The 16775-nt window shown below is 28.7% G+C and overlaps 4 protein-coding genes across 4 annotated transcripts; 1 reads left to right on the top strand and 3 right to left on the bottom strand.

Annotated features, from left to right (window-relative positions):
• Positions 1-9: 9 nt before the first annotated feature.
• LOC122524302 (SEC14 domain and spectrin repeat-containing protein 1) lies at positions 10-3465 on the bottom strand. The gene is made up of 9 exons (XM_043646464.1): positions 3380-3465; positions 2264-2364; positions 1928-2137; positions 1609-1794; positions 1392-1506; positions 820-1061; positions 618-740; positions 353-544; positions 10-249 (listed from the first exon to the last, which is right to left on the bottom strand). The coding sequence occupies exons 2-9, from the start codon at positions 2342-2344 to the stop codon at positions 10-12; spliced, it is 1389 nt and encodes a 462-aa protein (XP_043502399.1). The 5' UTR covers positions 2345-2364; positions 3380-3465.
• Positions 3466-7097: 3632 nt separating this feature from the next.
• Positions 7098-10530, bottom strand: LOC122524098 (mitochondrial import inner membrane translocase subunit TIM44). The gene is made up of 7 exons (XM_043646180.1): positions 10289-10530; positions 9698-9856; positions 9378-9623; positions 9065-9269; positions 8837-8988; positions 8393-8756; positions 7098-8311 (listed from the first exon to the last, which is right to left on the bottom strand). Exons 1-7 carry the CDS (start codon positions 10289-10291, stop codon positions 8064-8066), a joined length of 1377 nt encoding a protein of 458 aa, XP_043502115.1. The 5' UTR covers positions 10292-10530; the 3' UTR covers positions 7098-8063.
• A 37-nt stretch (positions 10531-10567) lies between these two features.
• On the top strand, positions 10568-11409 carry LOC122524099 (exocyst complex component 4). Its single transcript, XM_043646181.1, has 4 exons — positions 10568-10767; positions 10847-11008; positions 11092-11261; positions 11368-11409. Exons 1-4 carry the CDS (start codon positions 10711-10713, stop codon positions 11399-11401), a joined length of 423 nt encoding a protein of 140 aa, XP_043502116.1. The 5' UTR covers positions 10568-10710; the 3' UTR covers positions 11402-11409.
• Positions 11410-12131: 722 nt separating this feature from the next.
• Positions 12132-13801, bottom strand: LOC122524097. The gene is made up of 4 exons (XM_043646179.1): positions 13299-13801; positions 12970-13057; positions 12635-12869; positions 12132-12247 (listed from the first exon to the last, which is right to left on the bottom strand). The coding sequence occupies exons 1-4, from the start codon at positions 13468-13470 to the stop codon at positions 12146-12148; spliced, it is 597 nt and encodes a 198-aa protein (XP_043502114.1). The 5' UTR covers positions 13471-13801; the 3' UTR covers positions 12132-12145.
• Positions 13802-16775: the final 2974 nt, after the last annotated feature.

Raw genomic sequence — 16775 nt, 5'->3', positions numbered from 1 at the left:
ATAATAATTTTACGAATCGTCGATTCGTTGTCGTACTTGCCGTTGATGGCACACAGGTTCCTTCAATCTGGTCCTCAGAAGACGTCCCAGTCTGACCATACGACCAACATCCAACAGAAGTTTTTCCCGATCACCCAAGATATCTCTTATCTCAGCTCTGGCACGACACTCGCTAACAAAATCTTCATTTTTTCTCGCACGTTTTAAAGATCCAACTATGTCGATCAAATCTCGCAATTTCGAACAGTGCTAAAAATTTCATTGAATTTCATATAAAATATTAATATTTATCAATAACCTAAATTTTATGTTTTTTTTTAAATCATTCGATCTGTATCATTTGTTTACATACATCCTCGACGCTTCTATGAAAAACTGCGCACACTCGTAGCCTAATTAATTGTTCTTGACCAGCTAAACGTAATTGTTTCCAGGTTTGACGTAATCTCGATAACAAGTTAACGTTGTTGTCCAATGGCAATCTGCAAGACAATCTCAACACTCGGGCACCGTTTACCAATTGACAACCGTATTCAAAAGTACCCTGTAAACAATACGAACGAAAAATTATGTTTAAAAAAACGAACATTTATTAATTATATTTATTTATAACTTGCCTGAGCAGTTGCCTGAAAGGATTGATGTTGTTCCTTTTGTGATTGTATTTCACTGGTGTTACAGCCAACTTCCATTAAATTTTGAAATAGAACGTTGAATAAATCGTTTAACCATTTAACAGCCTACGAAATATTATTCCCCCATATAAATGAAATTATAAAATAAGAATTTTATTGAAATTATTTATTAATTATGATTTACCTGTTCAGCATCGTTCTCGTATGTATGTATTAAAGAAATTTGTTTCAAAGTTAATTTCTGCAACTCTACGCTGTCATTGAAAATATTTTTCCTAGCAATCGTTGCATCCAAAATATCGCGTACATTGACGATATCCTCGCCATAATCAACGTGAACGTCCCTTCCTAAAGCATCTTTGACAGGCATCGATAAAATGTCAGAAAGTTTCTCACCCTCTTTCACAAGTTCATGTTCTAACTCTTCTACAAAATATATCAAGTAATACGATTACAATTTTGTACATTTGTTGTAAACAAAATCAAAACGTTGGCTTATAATATTATTCTATTCTATAAACTAAAGTTATTATACATTACTATAAATATATAATTGTTGCTACAATATTCTTACAAATTTAAACCCCCCCTCCACCTATTATGATTTTATAATTAATTGAATTTTTTTATTAACGAACTCTTAATAAAATTAATCAATTTGTTTTAATAAAAAATTACTATTAATACCTATGACTTAATACTGACTGCAGTTATACATTTCATCATAACTATTACTTCATACGATTACATATTTACCCAATGCCAATTGATTCTTTTCCAGCATGAGTAATTTCAAACTAGCTTGAGAGAAATCATGAGTCGTGTTTGTCATCACCAGCTTGTCAAAAACTTCGCTCGTCTTGTCGAAGTACTAATTTAAAAAAAAAGAAAAGAAAAGAACGAAATAAAATATTTTCTCTTCCTTATTGTTGAAATGTTTATTCTAAAAAAAAAAAAGAAAAATATATCTTACCTCGGATACAAGCCTGAAAAATCTCTGACAAGTAATTAAAACGTTTCTACGTCTTTCCAATCTAGATGCAAAGCTTCGACAAACGAAATCCATGAAATCCTTTTGAGATTTCAAATCTTCCGGTAAATGACCTGTCGGTAAACGATCAATCTTATGAAGCAACTCAGCGTAACGACCGTAAGTTTCCTGTGAGAAAAAAGAAAAGAAAAAAACAAGTATCGAATTAAAAAATAATTATTCGAAATATTTCTATTCGCCCAATGAGAAGAGATATGATTTCTTTTTTTTTATTTTTTTCTCTCTAAATTTTATCCTTTACCCTGCATTTTAATTCCAATTGTTCGTGTTGTCTTCTAAGATCATCCGAAGATACAACATCAAAACCAACTTGATAAGAAGAATTCAACATGGCGTCGGCTGGTCCCAAAATCCACTCCGTTACTTGTGAAACACCTTTTTCAAGGTCGTCTATTACTTTCACAGTATCTAAACTTCTTTCCATTTGAGTCCAACAATTTTCAATGTCCACCTTTACAAACAACGAATATAATTACTTAATCCTGAATGATGAAATTTGTGTCTTTGTTTTTTATTAAAAAGCACCGAATTAATGTCTACGCATAATACAAATTTATACGATAGATTATACAGTTACCTGTTTTAATTCAATGGAATCGATAAGTCCGTGTATTCTTTTAACAGTGTCCAAAGAATCTCTCGATGAATCCCTGCTCATAGTGTTCACCAAACTTCTACCTGTGTATAATCATTTTTTCTCACATTTTGTTTGTTTTTTCTTCTTCTTTTTTTTGTATAATACGTAACACACGTTTTATTAAAAAAAAAAAAAAAAAAAAAAAGAAATGTATAGAAAAATTAACCTGAATTAAGAATACGAGAAGCAACAGACGTAAGTTCCATTCCTATTTCCCAATAAGATTCTAAATCATCGTCCGATTGCCTCATGCGAATCCCATCAAGGCTACTCAATCGTTCATGTAAATTCGACATTTTTGATAATAACTCTAAACCATCTTTCATGCATTCTTCAACTTTCTATAAAGTAATCGATAAATGAATGAAGTAATCATTTTCAAAAAAAAAGTATAATTATAATTGATCATCGTACCAAACGTTTTTGAATCCATTCCGTGTGATCGTAAAATTTATTACCGCACAAGTCATACGGTAATTGTGAAAATTCAATAAACGCGTGAAGTCTCTCAACGGTTACATACATCGGCTAAAAGAAAATATTGAAAAGAAAGTAATTTACAAAATAAAATTAAATCTCGAAATAATCCTTTTGCAAACGAACGTGAAATATCAGTGTAACCGATTCCGTTCGATCTATGAATTTATTTAAAAGTTTAATCAATGACTGATATATAATAATAATAATAATAATAATTAATAAATAATTATTCTATATATGAATAACAAATGTCTATATTATTTAGCAGAAATTGAAAAAATTACAATGTTAGTAACGTCTGTATTTATTGAATAAATATCAATTGAATTATTAATTAATATAATATCCTATTATTATTTATTATTATTACTGTTTAAAAATCATGTACCACCTAATACATTTTTTTTTTTTAAATTCAGTTCATATTGTAAATCATTGATGATCCAACGTTCTAATTAAAATAAACTATCGCGAAACAAGGAAATAAATACTTGAATAAATTTATAGGATTCAACTTTTTTTGAGGTAAGAGTTGATTAAAGAAAAAATTCTTGTTCATTCATAGAAAATACTAACCTCGCTGTCCTTATAAGACTTAGTACAACTATCAACACGCTTGTCCCAGAAGCCATCTGGACGTATAACGAACACGGAAGTTGCACGACTTCCTAGAAGCATCACCGATAACCTGATGCAGGATCTTGCAACTCGCCATGCTCGATAACGTGCATCTATGATCAATACTAGACCACCTTTCTTTGTCCCTTCGCTATAAATGATTTACAAAAAAGAAATCAAGTATTTTACTTATTAAATGTGTACTAAAAATATAATCAAATTCATTACTATTGCAAAAGTTTCATCGTAAATATAAAATGACCATTTTTTATGATACAAAATTCTAATTCAAATTTGCACCAAATCAAGAAAACTGAACAATTTTTCGAAGGATCTCATTAAAAGCTGTGATAAGAAGAATACCATCAATTTTTTACATGGTTTGATAATACAATCAATCCCAACAAAAATTATTATTACATTGGGAATAATAATTGAACCTCGTTTAAGATTACACTTTACAAGACTTCTCTTTATTTTATTAAAAAACAATTCTTTCGAAATTTGATGTTCAAGTTTCGTTATAAGACGTGTCAAAGATCCTTTATGCTTGTATACCAAATATTTATTATTGATCTAAGCATTGTATGAAATAAAATGACCTTACTACCCCCCCCCACCAGTCCCTTTCCCCAAGGGGGAATAATCTTATAACGAGATCCAATTGTATTTCCCGTTATGTTTTGGTCAAACAAATAATCGATATTATCAATCGATTACCTGAATATCGACAAGAAGTATAAGATGACCGATTCCAAGCGTGGTTTCGTTGTCGGTTGAAGTTCAGTTGGGACGTTAACTATTATCAAAGGGCGTCCCTCACGATCACGTCCACCGGGAAGATAAGCGAGCTTTGACTCAAGGGCACCAAGGACATCTGTTTCCAGACCCTTCGTTGGCATTTCTTCTAACGTTAGAAAAATTGTCGATTAAAAAAAAAAAGAAAAGAAGAAGAAGTGTCTTTTCTTACTATAACCATTATTTCAACGTTTGTTCATTCGTGCAAAAAGGTAAAAATAAAAATTTTATTTCCAAAAAAAAGAAAATGAATCTATTTCGTATATGGTAAGATGATATCCACTGTTACGGCAGTGATAGTTTCTCTTTGTACACCAGCACGGTGACATACTTCAAATACGCTCACTCGCGACCAAGAAGAAAGTATCGAAAAGTATGTTAGGAGGTATTATATAGCTATCATCGGTTAACCGTTTGCAAATTGATCGTCTTGAAAACTTGTTGTAGAAAACTTGTAACGCTAATCACGGTCTGTGTAAACGATAATATCATGTCACGCTCGATAAACTTGATATTAAATCAATTAACGAGTTCAACGAAATTGAAATCAACGCTAATAGATTAACTATCGTAATAATTAAATCTTCAAAATTGTGATGTATTTTTTTTGTGTTTGTTTAAATGAAGTTTAAAATGAAAATCAATACACGTTTTCTTGCATTATACATTTCATTCAAAATATAAAAAAGAAAAAAGGAAGAATATAAAATTTAATATACCTGATAACTCGTCGACGTAAATAACGTTCGATCCGAAGTAACAACACCAGAATGACACATTTCACTATTCCTTAACAGATATTATAATGAAAATTCGTTGGTTAAAAAAAGATAGTACGCGAAAGGATAAAACCGGCAGCTGTTAACGCCTACATATGTAAGTGCACCTGCGGATGCACGTGGTTCTTGAATGACTCGAATGCTCCCGCGCTGAAAACACACGCGAACACACGCATACAACTTTTAAACACTCTTCTTTCCAGGTACACTTTTGAAATAGGATAACGAAGTTAGTTACACAGAGAGAAAGGAAGAAAAAGAAGAAAAAAAGAATCAAAAGAAGAGGTGTTCGAGGAAACAATTTTTCCTTTCTTCGAGGAAAGAAAAAGAAATTAGTTGTCGGGGAATTGTGTTTCGCAGCAGTAATAGTAGTAGTTGTGCTAGTGGCGAGTCACGAGCGTTAAATAAAACGTTGCATGAGGTGATGATAACAGAGAAAAGTCGAAGGAAGGGGACTAAAAGGAAAGCCGCAGCTGGGAACACACAAGTTTAAAGAAGGTTGTTGCAGCAACAACCGAGAACGACGACGACGGATGCTGTGCTAGGGAAACCAAAAGCTATCTCTCTCTCTTTCAAGTTCCATTCAGATCCAACGGTACTCTGGCACCGATTGACCGTCTCTACACCTTCCCCACCTTCTTTTCCTTGTTCTCCACCTCTTCCCTTTCCTCCTCCTCCTCCTCCTCCTTCTTTTTCTCCACCTCTTTCTCCTTCTTTTAAACGGGGTGCGCTGAAATTGTATGCAAATAAAAGGAGGATGGTACACAACGGTATACCAATACTCTCAAATATAATACAAGATTTTAACCATGTTCTTTTCGCTTATTTCCACATTCTTTCGTACTAACAAATTCATTTCGAATTCTATCTCATAATTATAACCGTGCAGGTAATTATAACTGTAGCGGTGGTGGACTAAAATAAAGGGGGACAAAACACAAGATTTTATCTTATCATTTATTTTTACATTACGATTGTTCATAATGTAAAATAATATTCGTAAAGTTCAAAAGTGTTTTTTTTCTCTATTTATTAACGCGACTCGTTATCATTAATTATTACCGGCACGGTTATCTATTTTTTTTCTTTTTTTATGACGTGTCGAATACTCGATTGTGATTTTTATGTGCAAATTTTTTTTTTCTTCTATTCATTTTCTTTTACTTCTTATTTCTTTTCATATATGCAAAATAATATATTCATAGTATTGAATTAATGATTTACTTAAGTAAACATAAAAGATAGAATTTTACGCAATTAGGCGAGACTTTTTTTTTCTTAATGCATTCAGTACTTTTTATTATATCTGTTTAATTCTTTTTTCGTTTAAATAATTATAGAAATAAGAAGCAAAATTTGAATTTTTCGAGGACTACCGTTTGGAAGAATATGTTATAACTATTACGAATGACCTTTCATTCAGAAATAACTCTGGAGAGTTACAATGAACTTTGATGCCGGATAGCGATTTGTACGTGAAAGTTTCTCCGAGCATATGTCCTCTTGGATCAGATCAACGTGATATCAATAACGGAGAACGCGCTATTACACCGTTAACATTTTGCGTATTCTATTCTATCTCCGTGGATTCTTTTTTTTTTTATTTCTTATTTCGCATAAAATCACGTAAGAACTTGACAGATAAGAGATATTTCTTTTTCGTTTTTCTTATTTTTTTTTTTTATAGATAATTACCAATACGTAACTTTAACACATTGTTGACCAGCTAATTATATTTGCCGATTATTATAACAGTGGACTAATTATTAGTAAAAAAAATTTTTTTTTTAATTGATATTATGATTTGTTTTATAATATGAATAATTTTTAAACAAATTAAATCTTAAATTTAATTTTTGTAATTACTTGATTCACAATTAGTGCATTGTCATAATTATCCGCAAATATGCGAAAACCTAATGTATTTCATAATGGAATTATTAATAACTCATCTAAGAATTTTCAAAAATTCTGTAAATCAAATTTTGTGTATTCTATATTCTGTAATAATGTAAATTTTATATTTTTAATTGTATCGAATTTATATTTATATATTATAATGCGAATGTCAGGGTATGTTTTTGTAAAATTATTCTATATATCAAATAATGACATTTTATTGTAACTTGTGATAATTAATAATTTTGTTATTTCCTATAGCTTTTTTTTGTAATTAATTTAAAGCTCTTGTAAAAAGTTTGGAGACTGTACATAATAAAATATAAATAATGTCTTGTGGATATATACACATTTTAAATAGAAAACCGCTTCATATCTAATTACATATTTAAATTAATTTCATACATTTGTTCTTCCTATTTAACGTTATCGCAATATACAAAATTATATATTCAACTTGTTCAAAGTGTTTAACTAAAACTACTAGTTATAACAAAGGTTTAAAAACATCATGAATCTAACAAAGTAATCTATTGTTTTATTATAGATATTCTTAATGAAATAATCGCATATATACAGAGACTATAAAACTAAAATTTTTAAGATATGTATACAAAAATTATATTACATAAATGTATACACATTTGAACCATATAAAATGGCACTTCTCATGTTTACCGTTCACGACATTAGGAATATATATACATATATAAATATATACTTATATTATTTTAATCCAAATATATACTTATATTATTTTATAAAGATATATATATATATATATATTCCTATTTGTTATATAATTCTCTCGTCAATTCTTTCGGCGAAATATTCTTCGTTTAAAACTTGTACATACCGTGTAATTTTTAATACATCATGTGTACAGATACTATTCAATTGAATTTTTTTCTTTTTCTTTACTTTTTTAAAAAGTAAAAGAAGCATTTTTGTTTTAAATAATATCATTCAATGCTATGGTACTCATTTAATACGACATTATACGAGAAAATATTTCATAATAATCAACTTTTATAGGAGAAAATCATTTAACCATTGTGTGCTGTTCCATTGTATAGAAAAAAAAAAGAGACATTCAGGACAACTTAATCGCATTTAACATCAATTTTTCCATAAATAAAATATTAACTTTATCTAGAATCAGTGGACTATACAAATTGATTGGTGCTTGAAATACTAAGGTCAAGTAAACGCCAAGCAGCTTTCGGATTGAGTTCCATTGGATCACGACATAATACCCAAACATAATCAAAGCGCATTACTCTTTCAGGGTCTCCTTCCACCACACTATTATCTTTATTTCTAATACAGAAAATCTGCTGACTTTGAAACGTTATCAATAAAACTGGACCTTGTTCCATCATTTTACCCATTCGTAAATCTACGTTTTCAATGTCTGAAAATAATTAATATTTTTATTGTAAACTATTCACAAATTGTATTGAAAATATATTTTATTAAAAGTTTATAATCATACCTAAAATTTTATTATCAAAATGATATCCTAATTTTTGTACTTGTATAATAGGTTGTGATAATAAATTATACGGTGCTTGATGACACCAATCCTTTAAAATTTCTAGATCCCCTCTGACCATCGCCTCGAGTATATTTGGTATAATATCTACCTCGCAATCTCTTAGAAATTGATTTTTGTCAAAGCTTGGATCTAGCTTACAAATTTCTGTTAATGTTTCAGACAAATCTGTGCTTCGGAACATACCACCAACCACGTCACTAACTTTCTCCGTAAAAAATCTAGAAGCTCGAATTACAGGATTTTCTGATTCATCATACTTGATTTTCCAATCCAATACTTTATTCATATATGGATTGTTATCCTAGTAAAAAGAAGTTAATTAAACGTAGTTAATATAATTACTTAAAACACAAATACAAAATTATTAAGCGAGATATATACTTTAAACTTTTGCCAAGATTGAAAAAATTTAGAATCTTTATGTAATTCAACTCCTAGTGCCTCCATATTAGGTTTAACCTGCTTTTCATCTAAAGATATTTCTGCTACTTCTTTTCTTTTTCTTAATTTAGTAAGTGGTACGTAAACTCTCCCTGGATTGAATAATAAAACGATAAAGAAATATGGTCTTTACTAAACATATGCGTTAATATATAATCAATTTAAAACCTTGCATTCCATGGTGATCTAACTCATTGCGTACAACTTCTGCTGTTTGTGAGATTGTTTGAAAAGCTCCTGTTTTCCCAAGTGCTTGACTTTTTTCAGAAATTGTTTCCGCTGCTTCTTTCGCCGATTTACTTATTTCCTCACCTATTTGTCCTGCCTTTTTACCTAATTCAGATTTACTTGCTTCCTCAATAACTTCTTGTACCTATCGAAAGAAAATATCAATATTGATAGAATAAAATTAGAAAGTAATATATGAATTAACATATATAGATACTGCAATTAGATAATCATTAATTAAATGTAAATATACTTTTTCTTTTAAAGTGTCTAATTTTTCTTTTATAACTTCGGAACTTTTGGAGGCTTCAGATTCTACCGCTTGAAACTTCTGTCTCGCTGAGCGCAATGCTTCAGATTGTTCTAATTTCTCAGCCTCTTCACGAAATTTCTTTAATGACTCCTTCATTTCTTTATTTTTCTGCATTTCTTGTTTAATATTTTCAACAAATTGAGTAAAGAAACTTGGTCTTCGTGCGGGATTTGAATACCAACGAATCTAAATAAATATATAATATTATTACTTATATGTAAAATCCAACAACTTTGTTGATCAAGAAGAAATAAACTCACCGGTGAACTTTGTATATCTGGTAAATGAAAACAGGTTGTATGTAGCAATGGATTACATGATAAAGAATTTTCTCTTGAGCCATTTCTAAATCTTCTCTGCGACTGTGTGGAGCGAGCAATACCCACTAAACTAATCCTGTATGTCACGAAATTCTGAAACTATTAGTAATAGAAAATTTATATTAAAAATGTTTGTGTGTTCGTATTAAATATAATTATTAGTAGATAATTCATCTGCATCATCATATACACGTGTGTATATATATGTATTTTTTAATTTGGACTAACAAGCATAACATAAGGATACATACATACGCAAGTATTTTCACAAATAATTAATAACATTTAAAAATTATGAAAAATTATATTTTCTTCTTTTTTTAACATAACATAAAATGACGCAATAAAATAAGTGAGTGCCACAAAAGGCATTCGACAAATTTAACCTCACTTGCATTATAAAAAGCCGATCTTTTTCTTCTATAAACACATGAATATTATTGATTCGTTGAAAAATACATTAAACACACAAGTATAATCATGCTCTTATATTATGAAGTTAACGTTTAGTTAGAAATTAAAATTATTTACCATTTTACAAACGATTTAATTATTACAGCCTAAGCGAAAGTCTTAATCATAACCACGAAGTGAGACTGCAACAAGTTTCACTAATCTGTCGTTAGATGTAGCAGTGCAACATTTAAATCATTTCTCCTTCTTGGGTAATTTAGGTTATACTTTGATTCTTTTAAAGTTTACGAAAAAGTAAATAAATTGTGATTGACATTTAATGGACGTGTTGTTAAAAATAATAATATCTATTTAAATGTTAATTACGTCTAAAATTTAGTATATAAATATAAAGAATTTTATTATGATAATAAAAGTATTATACTATATTTCTATTAATAAACAACCAATATGAATATAACTTTTTAATTTGGTAGTAAATACTAGTTAACAGTGTTTATTTCTTGTTAAAATAAAATTTTATTATAAATTTTAACATAATGAATGCAGTTGCACCCATTAAACCTCCCCGTGGAATTAAACCCACCAAAGAAACGGTAAATGTGATAATTATGGCAAAATAATAATATGAAGAATAATTTTGAATTGTTTATATATGTATTATATATTTTATAGAGTGGTTTATTAATCTCAGTAATTCGAGCACTATCTGCTTCTGAAACTAATGAACAAAGAGAAATTGAAAAAGCTAAATTAGAAAAAGAATATAAGCGAAGCGATCAGAGATTAGATGAATTAGTTTCATTGCACGAACAAGATCTCTCAGAAGTTATGCAAGTAAGTTTATCAAAAATATACAATAACAATTTTTGTATATTAAAGATTAATTATTGAAGATTATTTTTCACTTATTTATTTAGATATTTAGTACTCTATCCGAAAGAGTTACTGCTGCAAGAGAAAAAATTCATGCCGTAAAAGAAAATTTACATGCTTGTAAACAGTTATTAAGTTGTAAGCAAGAAGAATTACTTAATCTATGGTTAGAAGGTATAGAACATAAGCATGTATTACAACTTTTAGAAGAAGCGTAAGTAACCAAATAGTAATTTTTTTATTTACAAGCAACATATATAACAATATTTTTTGAGAATATTCTAATTCTAGTTAATGTACAGTTAATAATCTCTTAATAGGTCTACTTCGCCAGAGAAATATAATTTAGAATAGAAAGCGGTTCAAAAAATACTATTTTTAAATATCAAAGAACTGAATAAGGAAACTAATTTGTATAATTATAGTTATATTAGTGGTGACAATTATATATTATCAATATATAGTTTATGTATGTATAAAACATTATTGCAAAAAGTAGTGCTTTTTAACTGTGTTTTATACTATGTTTTATATCGAAAACTATATGATCTATAAAGGGTCTTATACTTACTCAATATTTTGTTACAACATTGTATATTTTATTTATATCTTTATCTTTCTTTTTTTCATTTACTTATATTAACATATCCTATATATATTATTAAATTTAAAAAATTGACAAGTAGTACAAATTTTAAAATAGATTTAGAAAAGGAAACTTGTCAATAACAAAAATTTATTTGTTTTATTTATTTTTATTGTAACTTCATATAAAACATTTTCAAACTTTAACTCGAAATTTTAATTACAAAAATAGAAAAGAAAATATAATTTAATTTTGTTTCTTTGGACTACCTATAAAATATAACTTCAAATTCTTATTAAATAAAATGTGTTTTCTTAAAAATAATATTAGAAATAAGTGTCTTGTATCTAATGGGAAGATATAAAGTATATAATAGTATGTAAAAAAGCGCGTAAATAGCATGAGTGTGAGAATGTATAAGTATAGGAGTCAGAATAAAGAAAATATAAAAAAATAGAGATAGATAGATGGAAAACTCCCAATAAAAAGAATTAAACATTTCATACAAAGTCTTAGCTTTTTTGTATACGTGATACCAGACATAATACTAAACCTAATCCAGCAAATAACGTAGATAAAGAAATGTAACGTTTTTTCGCCTTTTTAGCAGTATTCTACAATAAACAATAATTTTCAATGATTATTATTATACTTATATATCGTTATAGCAAAAATATATACTTGAATGAGTTGCACAGTTTTGAGCCTAACACAGACCAAAATTTCTTTTTTGTCAAATTCATTTATATTTTCAAAAAAAAATAAAAATTTTTTGTCAAAACTCAAAACTTTTTACCCACTCTTGCATACATACGGTGTCCTAGATTTTTTTTTGCACAATTTTACAATCTATTCTTACCTGGGATTGAACAAGAAAGCAGTCCGTTGTCATTTTATATATTTGTTAGAAATATTTAAAAAAGCTTTTAAAAATCAATGGTAGTCAAAAAAAAATTAGGACACCCTATCTTTTACTTCAATATATATATATATATATATACCTTTGAAACTAAAACGTACGATTCTTCTATAGCCTTTTCTATATCATTAACTGCCTTAAGATTCTCCATTATGCTTATGCATAAAATTGAATTCATACTTACTAAATCACGTGAGTTTATAAAAGTATTATTTATTCCTTTTTCTTGAAGATTTAATCGGACATAAGCAACACATACAGATATTAAATTCAATTGTTTCTCAGTATTATTAAGCGTTTCAATAATATTTGGATATCTGTAAAATATCATTAATATTATGTATTAAAAAAAATCACTTAAAAAAGATGCTATTATCTATAAAAAGAAAAAAAAATAAATAAATAAACATAAAATACTTTTGCATCATAGGCCATTCTTTGGTAGCATTTTTTTTCTTAATTGTAAGATCATGAAACAATTTTTTTGCCAGATTTTCATCAGCACCTATAATTTAAACATACACATGTTTACACTTTCAAATATTTATCTACATATACATAGATGGGTGGAAAAGTTTTAAACCAAACATAGAAATAATTTGTTTTCTGTAAAATTCATTTTTATATTTCAAACAAATAAAAGCTTTCTTTTTTATTGAATTTCAAAATCGTTTAATCTACCCTGGTTAATATAGATATATATGTATTTGATATGAATATAAAAAATAAACATGTATAAAATATACCTAATTGTATAAAGTCATCAATAGTTAGATTATGCAATTCTTTAGTTGATATGTTTCTTTCTTTACAAGACTTTATTAAATGATCAGCATCTAAACTATGTAATATCAATGCAGTCTGTTGATTACATTTGGAATGAACAGTATATGTTTCATCGCTAAATTCTTCACACATTTTCGTAAGATATTTTAATTGTTTACTTTAAGTTTTGTGTTTGCTTTTTTTTTATTATAACTTTTGATTATTTATATATATTGCTTATTATATTGCTGATACACAATGGTTTTATCACTAAAAATGCAAGCCAGAACTAAAAATCTTGCGATATCTATTTGTAGAAGCTCAAAACTCCCCTTTTATATTTAACCAGATTCATCTTAGTTGCTACCGCGACCACTAGTAGGCGATAGTAGGTACTTAAAGAGATGATAGTACAATACTATCAAAGAACACAGTATTTTCTGATAGTATATGATAATATATATAGTATAGTTATATTGTAAAAGAAATTGAAACAATTATATTTAATTTTTAATGGATAAACATATGTGTGTGCCTTCAGAAATGCATTTAAACGTATATTTTAAAAGGTCACCATTCAAGGCGATCAAATAGAAGAAAATCAAAAAGGTCTAATGTTAAATCCAACGATGATCACCTGTAACAAAAAGAAAACTATATTAATCATATAATCAAGTGATACAATAGCCTGACATCGTCCAATTCGCAGATGCACTTTTCAATTGAATTCTTTATTTATTTTGATCAAATCTCTATTTACCGTTGCAATGAAATTAAATTTAAACGCGTGATTTTACATTTACATAAAGTGTATACAAAAAAAAAGGGAAAAGTACAAATATCAAGTTACTAAAAAAAATAATATCTAATAATTATTACAAAAAACTTATAGAAAAGAAAAATTGCAAATTTAATAAAATACGATCACAATAAAAAATTTTAAAGACGAAACAAGAAAAGAGAAATTACTGTAATATTTACCGAACGTTATTTAAGCTTGAAAATGTAATAATACGAAAATTTTAATATTTTTGACTTTAACTAAACACATATGCATCTTTTTGACGATTTTGAGGGACACAAGTTTGGTGTCCCAAGGAGATGGAATGGTCCATCATCTCCAATTACAACTACAAATTAATGACGAGCAAAACAGTAATATAATAAAATATAAAATATGAGACTAGAGAGAGCTATCTTCGAAGAATTCGAACTTACTGTTGAACCTTTAAAAATAACTCAACAGTCTCAATATGTACTGTGTTCTTTGATAGTATTGTACTATCATCTCTTTAAGTACCTACTATCGCCTACAAGTGGTCCCGATAGTAACAAAAATGAAAATCGGTAGATAAAAAAGGGGGACTTTTAAGCTTCTATATTATTCTTAATTATTTTTTAAGACATTATAATATAAGACATATTAATTTATTAATAAATTTATTGATAGTTTTATTAATTTTTATTTTTATTTTATTAATTAGGAGCTTCTATGTAGTTCTATGTAGTTATTTATAAACAAATTATAGATTGGAGTAAATGTTGTGAAAATATAACATGTATTTACTAATATCTATATTACATTATGTATAAATAACTTATTAATAATTTACATTATTTTATATTCTCATTGATATTATTGCAATATTAGCTTATGTAAAATGCTGATAAAAATTCCATTTATATTTAGTTATAATATAATAATAATAATTAGACGAGTGTTTATAACACTTTATCTTACTTCTCATTTGCCATACAACACACATACCAATTTTAATAGTCTTTTGTTTTTTTTTGTGTTATAAAAAAAATTAATATCACATTTTACAGCATATTACAAAATAATGATCATTGTGATACAGTTCTGATATATCTTCTCCTGTAATATATAATATTATAAAACGAAAATTATTCTCATTAATATTATTTTCAATTATGCTAATTATTGTTTATAGAGTAGTTATTGTAGCAATAATCCATACAAACTACACACACTACAATTCCTTTAAATGAATACATCAACTCATCTGAAAAATTATAAGTAAAGTACATATACGTTAAACAAATCCTTTTCTATAGGTGTATGTTATGTGTATCCTTTTGTTAATTTAAAAAATGTTAATAACGTAATTATTTTTCCCATATAAAGATATACATAATTATGAGGTACTTTTGTTATTATATACTCTCTGAATATCAATGGTAAATTTTTATATTCAATAGTTGTCATTTTATCGAGAAAACCTATGAATTAAATAGTTAAATTCATAAAAAAATATTGCATATAAAAAAAATCCGAATGAAAAAAATGGTTACATAATACAGGTACGATGTGACAAATCTATAGAGACCATCATATGTATCTTTTGCTTTAATAATTAAATCAAGATCAACGTATTATTAAATAAATGTATGCAAGACAAAAAAATTCTAATCGAATTCTTTTTTAAATATTCAGTTTTTCAATCGATAGAGAGATATATGATCGTTATACTTAAATATGTTTGCGCATCTATTTCCTAGTCTTTATTATGGTAATATTTAATATACCAATTCTGAGAAATAAAATTGCTTTCTTATATTAAATACTGAATGAAAGCTATAATATCTAAATTTCCTTCTATAAAATGAACGTACAACTTGTATTCGGCTATTGCAAATTGATTATTTTTGCGGGTTATTTCATCATTTCTCTCATTTCTCTACCCTCTCTTTACACTCCGACTTGTACATTCTTTTTTTGTTCATTTTCTTTTTTCCCCAGCTTCGCTCCTTGTCTGTCGCAACTTGCTCTTCCCCGCCCCCACCCCTCCCCTTCTCTCTTCCCCGCCTCGTATTTCCAGTCGTTTCTTTCTCTGTTATCTCGCTCCCCCCCTCCTCCCTCCTCCCTTTTATTTTCTTTCTTTCTTCCCTCCCCCCCTACGTTCCTCACCCCCCCTCTCTCCCCGCCTTTCGACCCCCCTTTTTGCCTTTTAGTTTTTCCTCCCCTCTCCGCTCTATGCCCCTTCTCCCTGGTTATCGTTTCATAGCTGCTCCCCGTCCTTGTTCCGCTGCTCCGTTTCTTCGTCCGCGTTCCTCTCATTTTCCCGGCCTCCCGTTTCTGGCCGCCACCCGCCGCTTCCCGCGCTCTTTTTTTCCTCCCCTGGGCGTTGCTCGCCGCTTGCATGGACTTCATGGCCGGTGTCGCGCACTGCGCTTGCTTCCCCTTGCTTCCTGTCTCCTCCGGTCGGCGCCCGGCCCCCGGCCGGCTTTTCGGTCTTTTTTCTTGTTCCTGCTTTGTTCCTCCCTACTCCTTTCCCTCCCCGCGCTGTTCTGTCCTTGTATAATTGATATAAATGGTCTATATCCCCAACTATAAAAATAATAAAGACATTTCTTTTCTATCTTATTTTTATTCTTATGAGCGGAAACACTGTTGAGTGTTACCCACATGCAATCAATGTACGCATTATATAATT

The sequence above is a fragment of the Polistes fuscatus genome, unplaced genomic scaffold, assembly GCF_010416935.1.
Source record: "Polistes fuscatus isolate 324 unplaced genomic scaffold, CU_Pfus_HIC Scaffold7, whole genome shotgun sequence".
Taxonomy (NCBI): Eukaryota; Metazoa; Arthropoda; class Insecta; order Hymenoptera; family Vespidae; genus Polistes; species Polistes fuscatus.
The sequence above is the reverse complement of the archived record's forward strand: the minus strand, read 5'-3'. Positions and strand labels throughout refer to the sequence as shown.

Bases quoted from the DNA above. Each gene is read 5' to 3' on its own strand.
- LOC122524098 (XM_043646180.1), bottom strand. The intron at 8,757-8,836 runs GTATATATCTCG...TCTTTTTACTAG, and splicing joins AATCTTGGCAAAAGTTTAAA to GATAACAATCCATATATGAA. The intron at 8,312-8,392 runs GTATGATTATAA...AATTATTTTCAG, and splicing joins TTTTGATAATAAAATTTTAG to ACATTGAAAACGTAGATTTA.
- LOC122524302 (XM_043646464.1), bottom strand. From the start codon at position 2,344: ATGAGCAGGGATTCATCGAGAGATTCTTTGGACACTGTTAAAAGAATA. The intron at 2,138-2,263 runs GTAACTGTATAA...TTGTTTGTAAAG, and splicing joins ATTCCATTGAATTAAAACAG to GTGGACATTGAAAATTGTTG. The intron at 250-352 runs GTATGTAAACAA...TGAAATTTTTAG, and splicing joins TTCATAGAAGCGTCGAGGAT to CACTGTTCGAAATTGCGAGA.
- LOC122524099 (XM_043646181.1), top strand. From the start codon at position 10,711: ATGAATGCAGTTGCACCCATTAAACCTCCCCGTGGAATTAAACCCACC. The intron at 11,009-11,091 runs GTAAGTTTATCA...TTATTTATTTAG, and splicing joins ATCTCTCAGAAGTTATGCAA to ATATTTAGTACTCTATCCGA. The intron at 11,262-11,367 runs GTAAGTAACCAA...ATCTCTTAATAG, and splicing joins TTACAACTTTTAGAAGAAGC to GTCTACTTCGCCAGAGAAAT.
- LOC122524097 (XM_043646179.1), bottom strand. From the start codon at position 13,470: ATGTGTGAAGAATTTAGCGATGAAACATATACTGTTCATTCCAAATGT. The intron at 12,870-12,969 runs GTATTTTATGTT...GATATTTTACAG, and splicing joins GAATGGCCTATGATGCAAAA to ATATCCAAATATTATTGAAA. The intron at 12,248-12,634 runs GTATATATATAT...TGTTTATTGTAG, and splicing joins CGTACGTTTTAGTTTCAAAG to AATACTGCTAAAAAGGCGAA.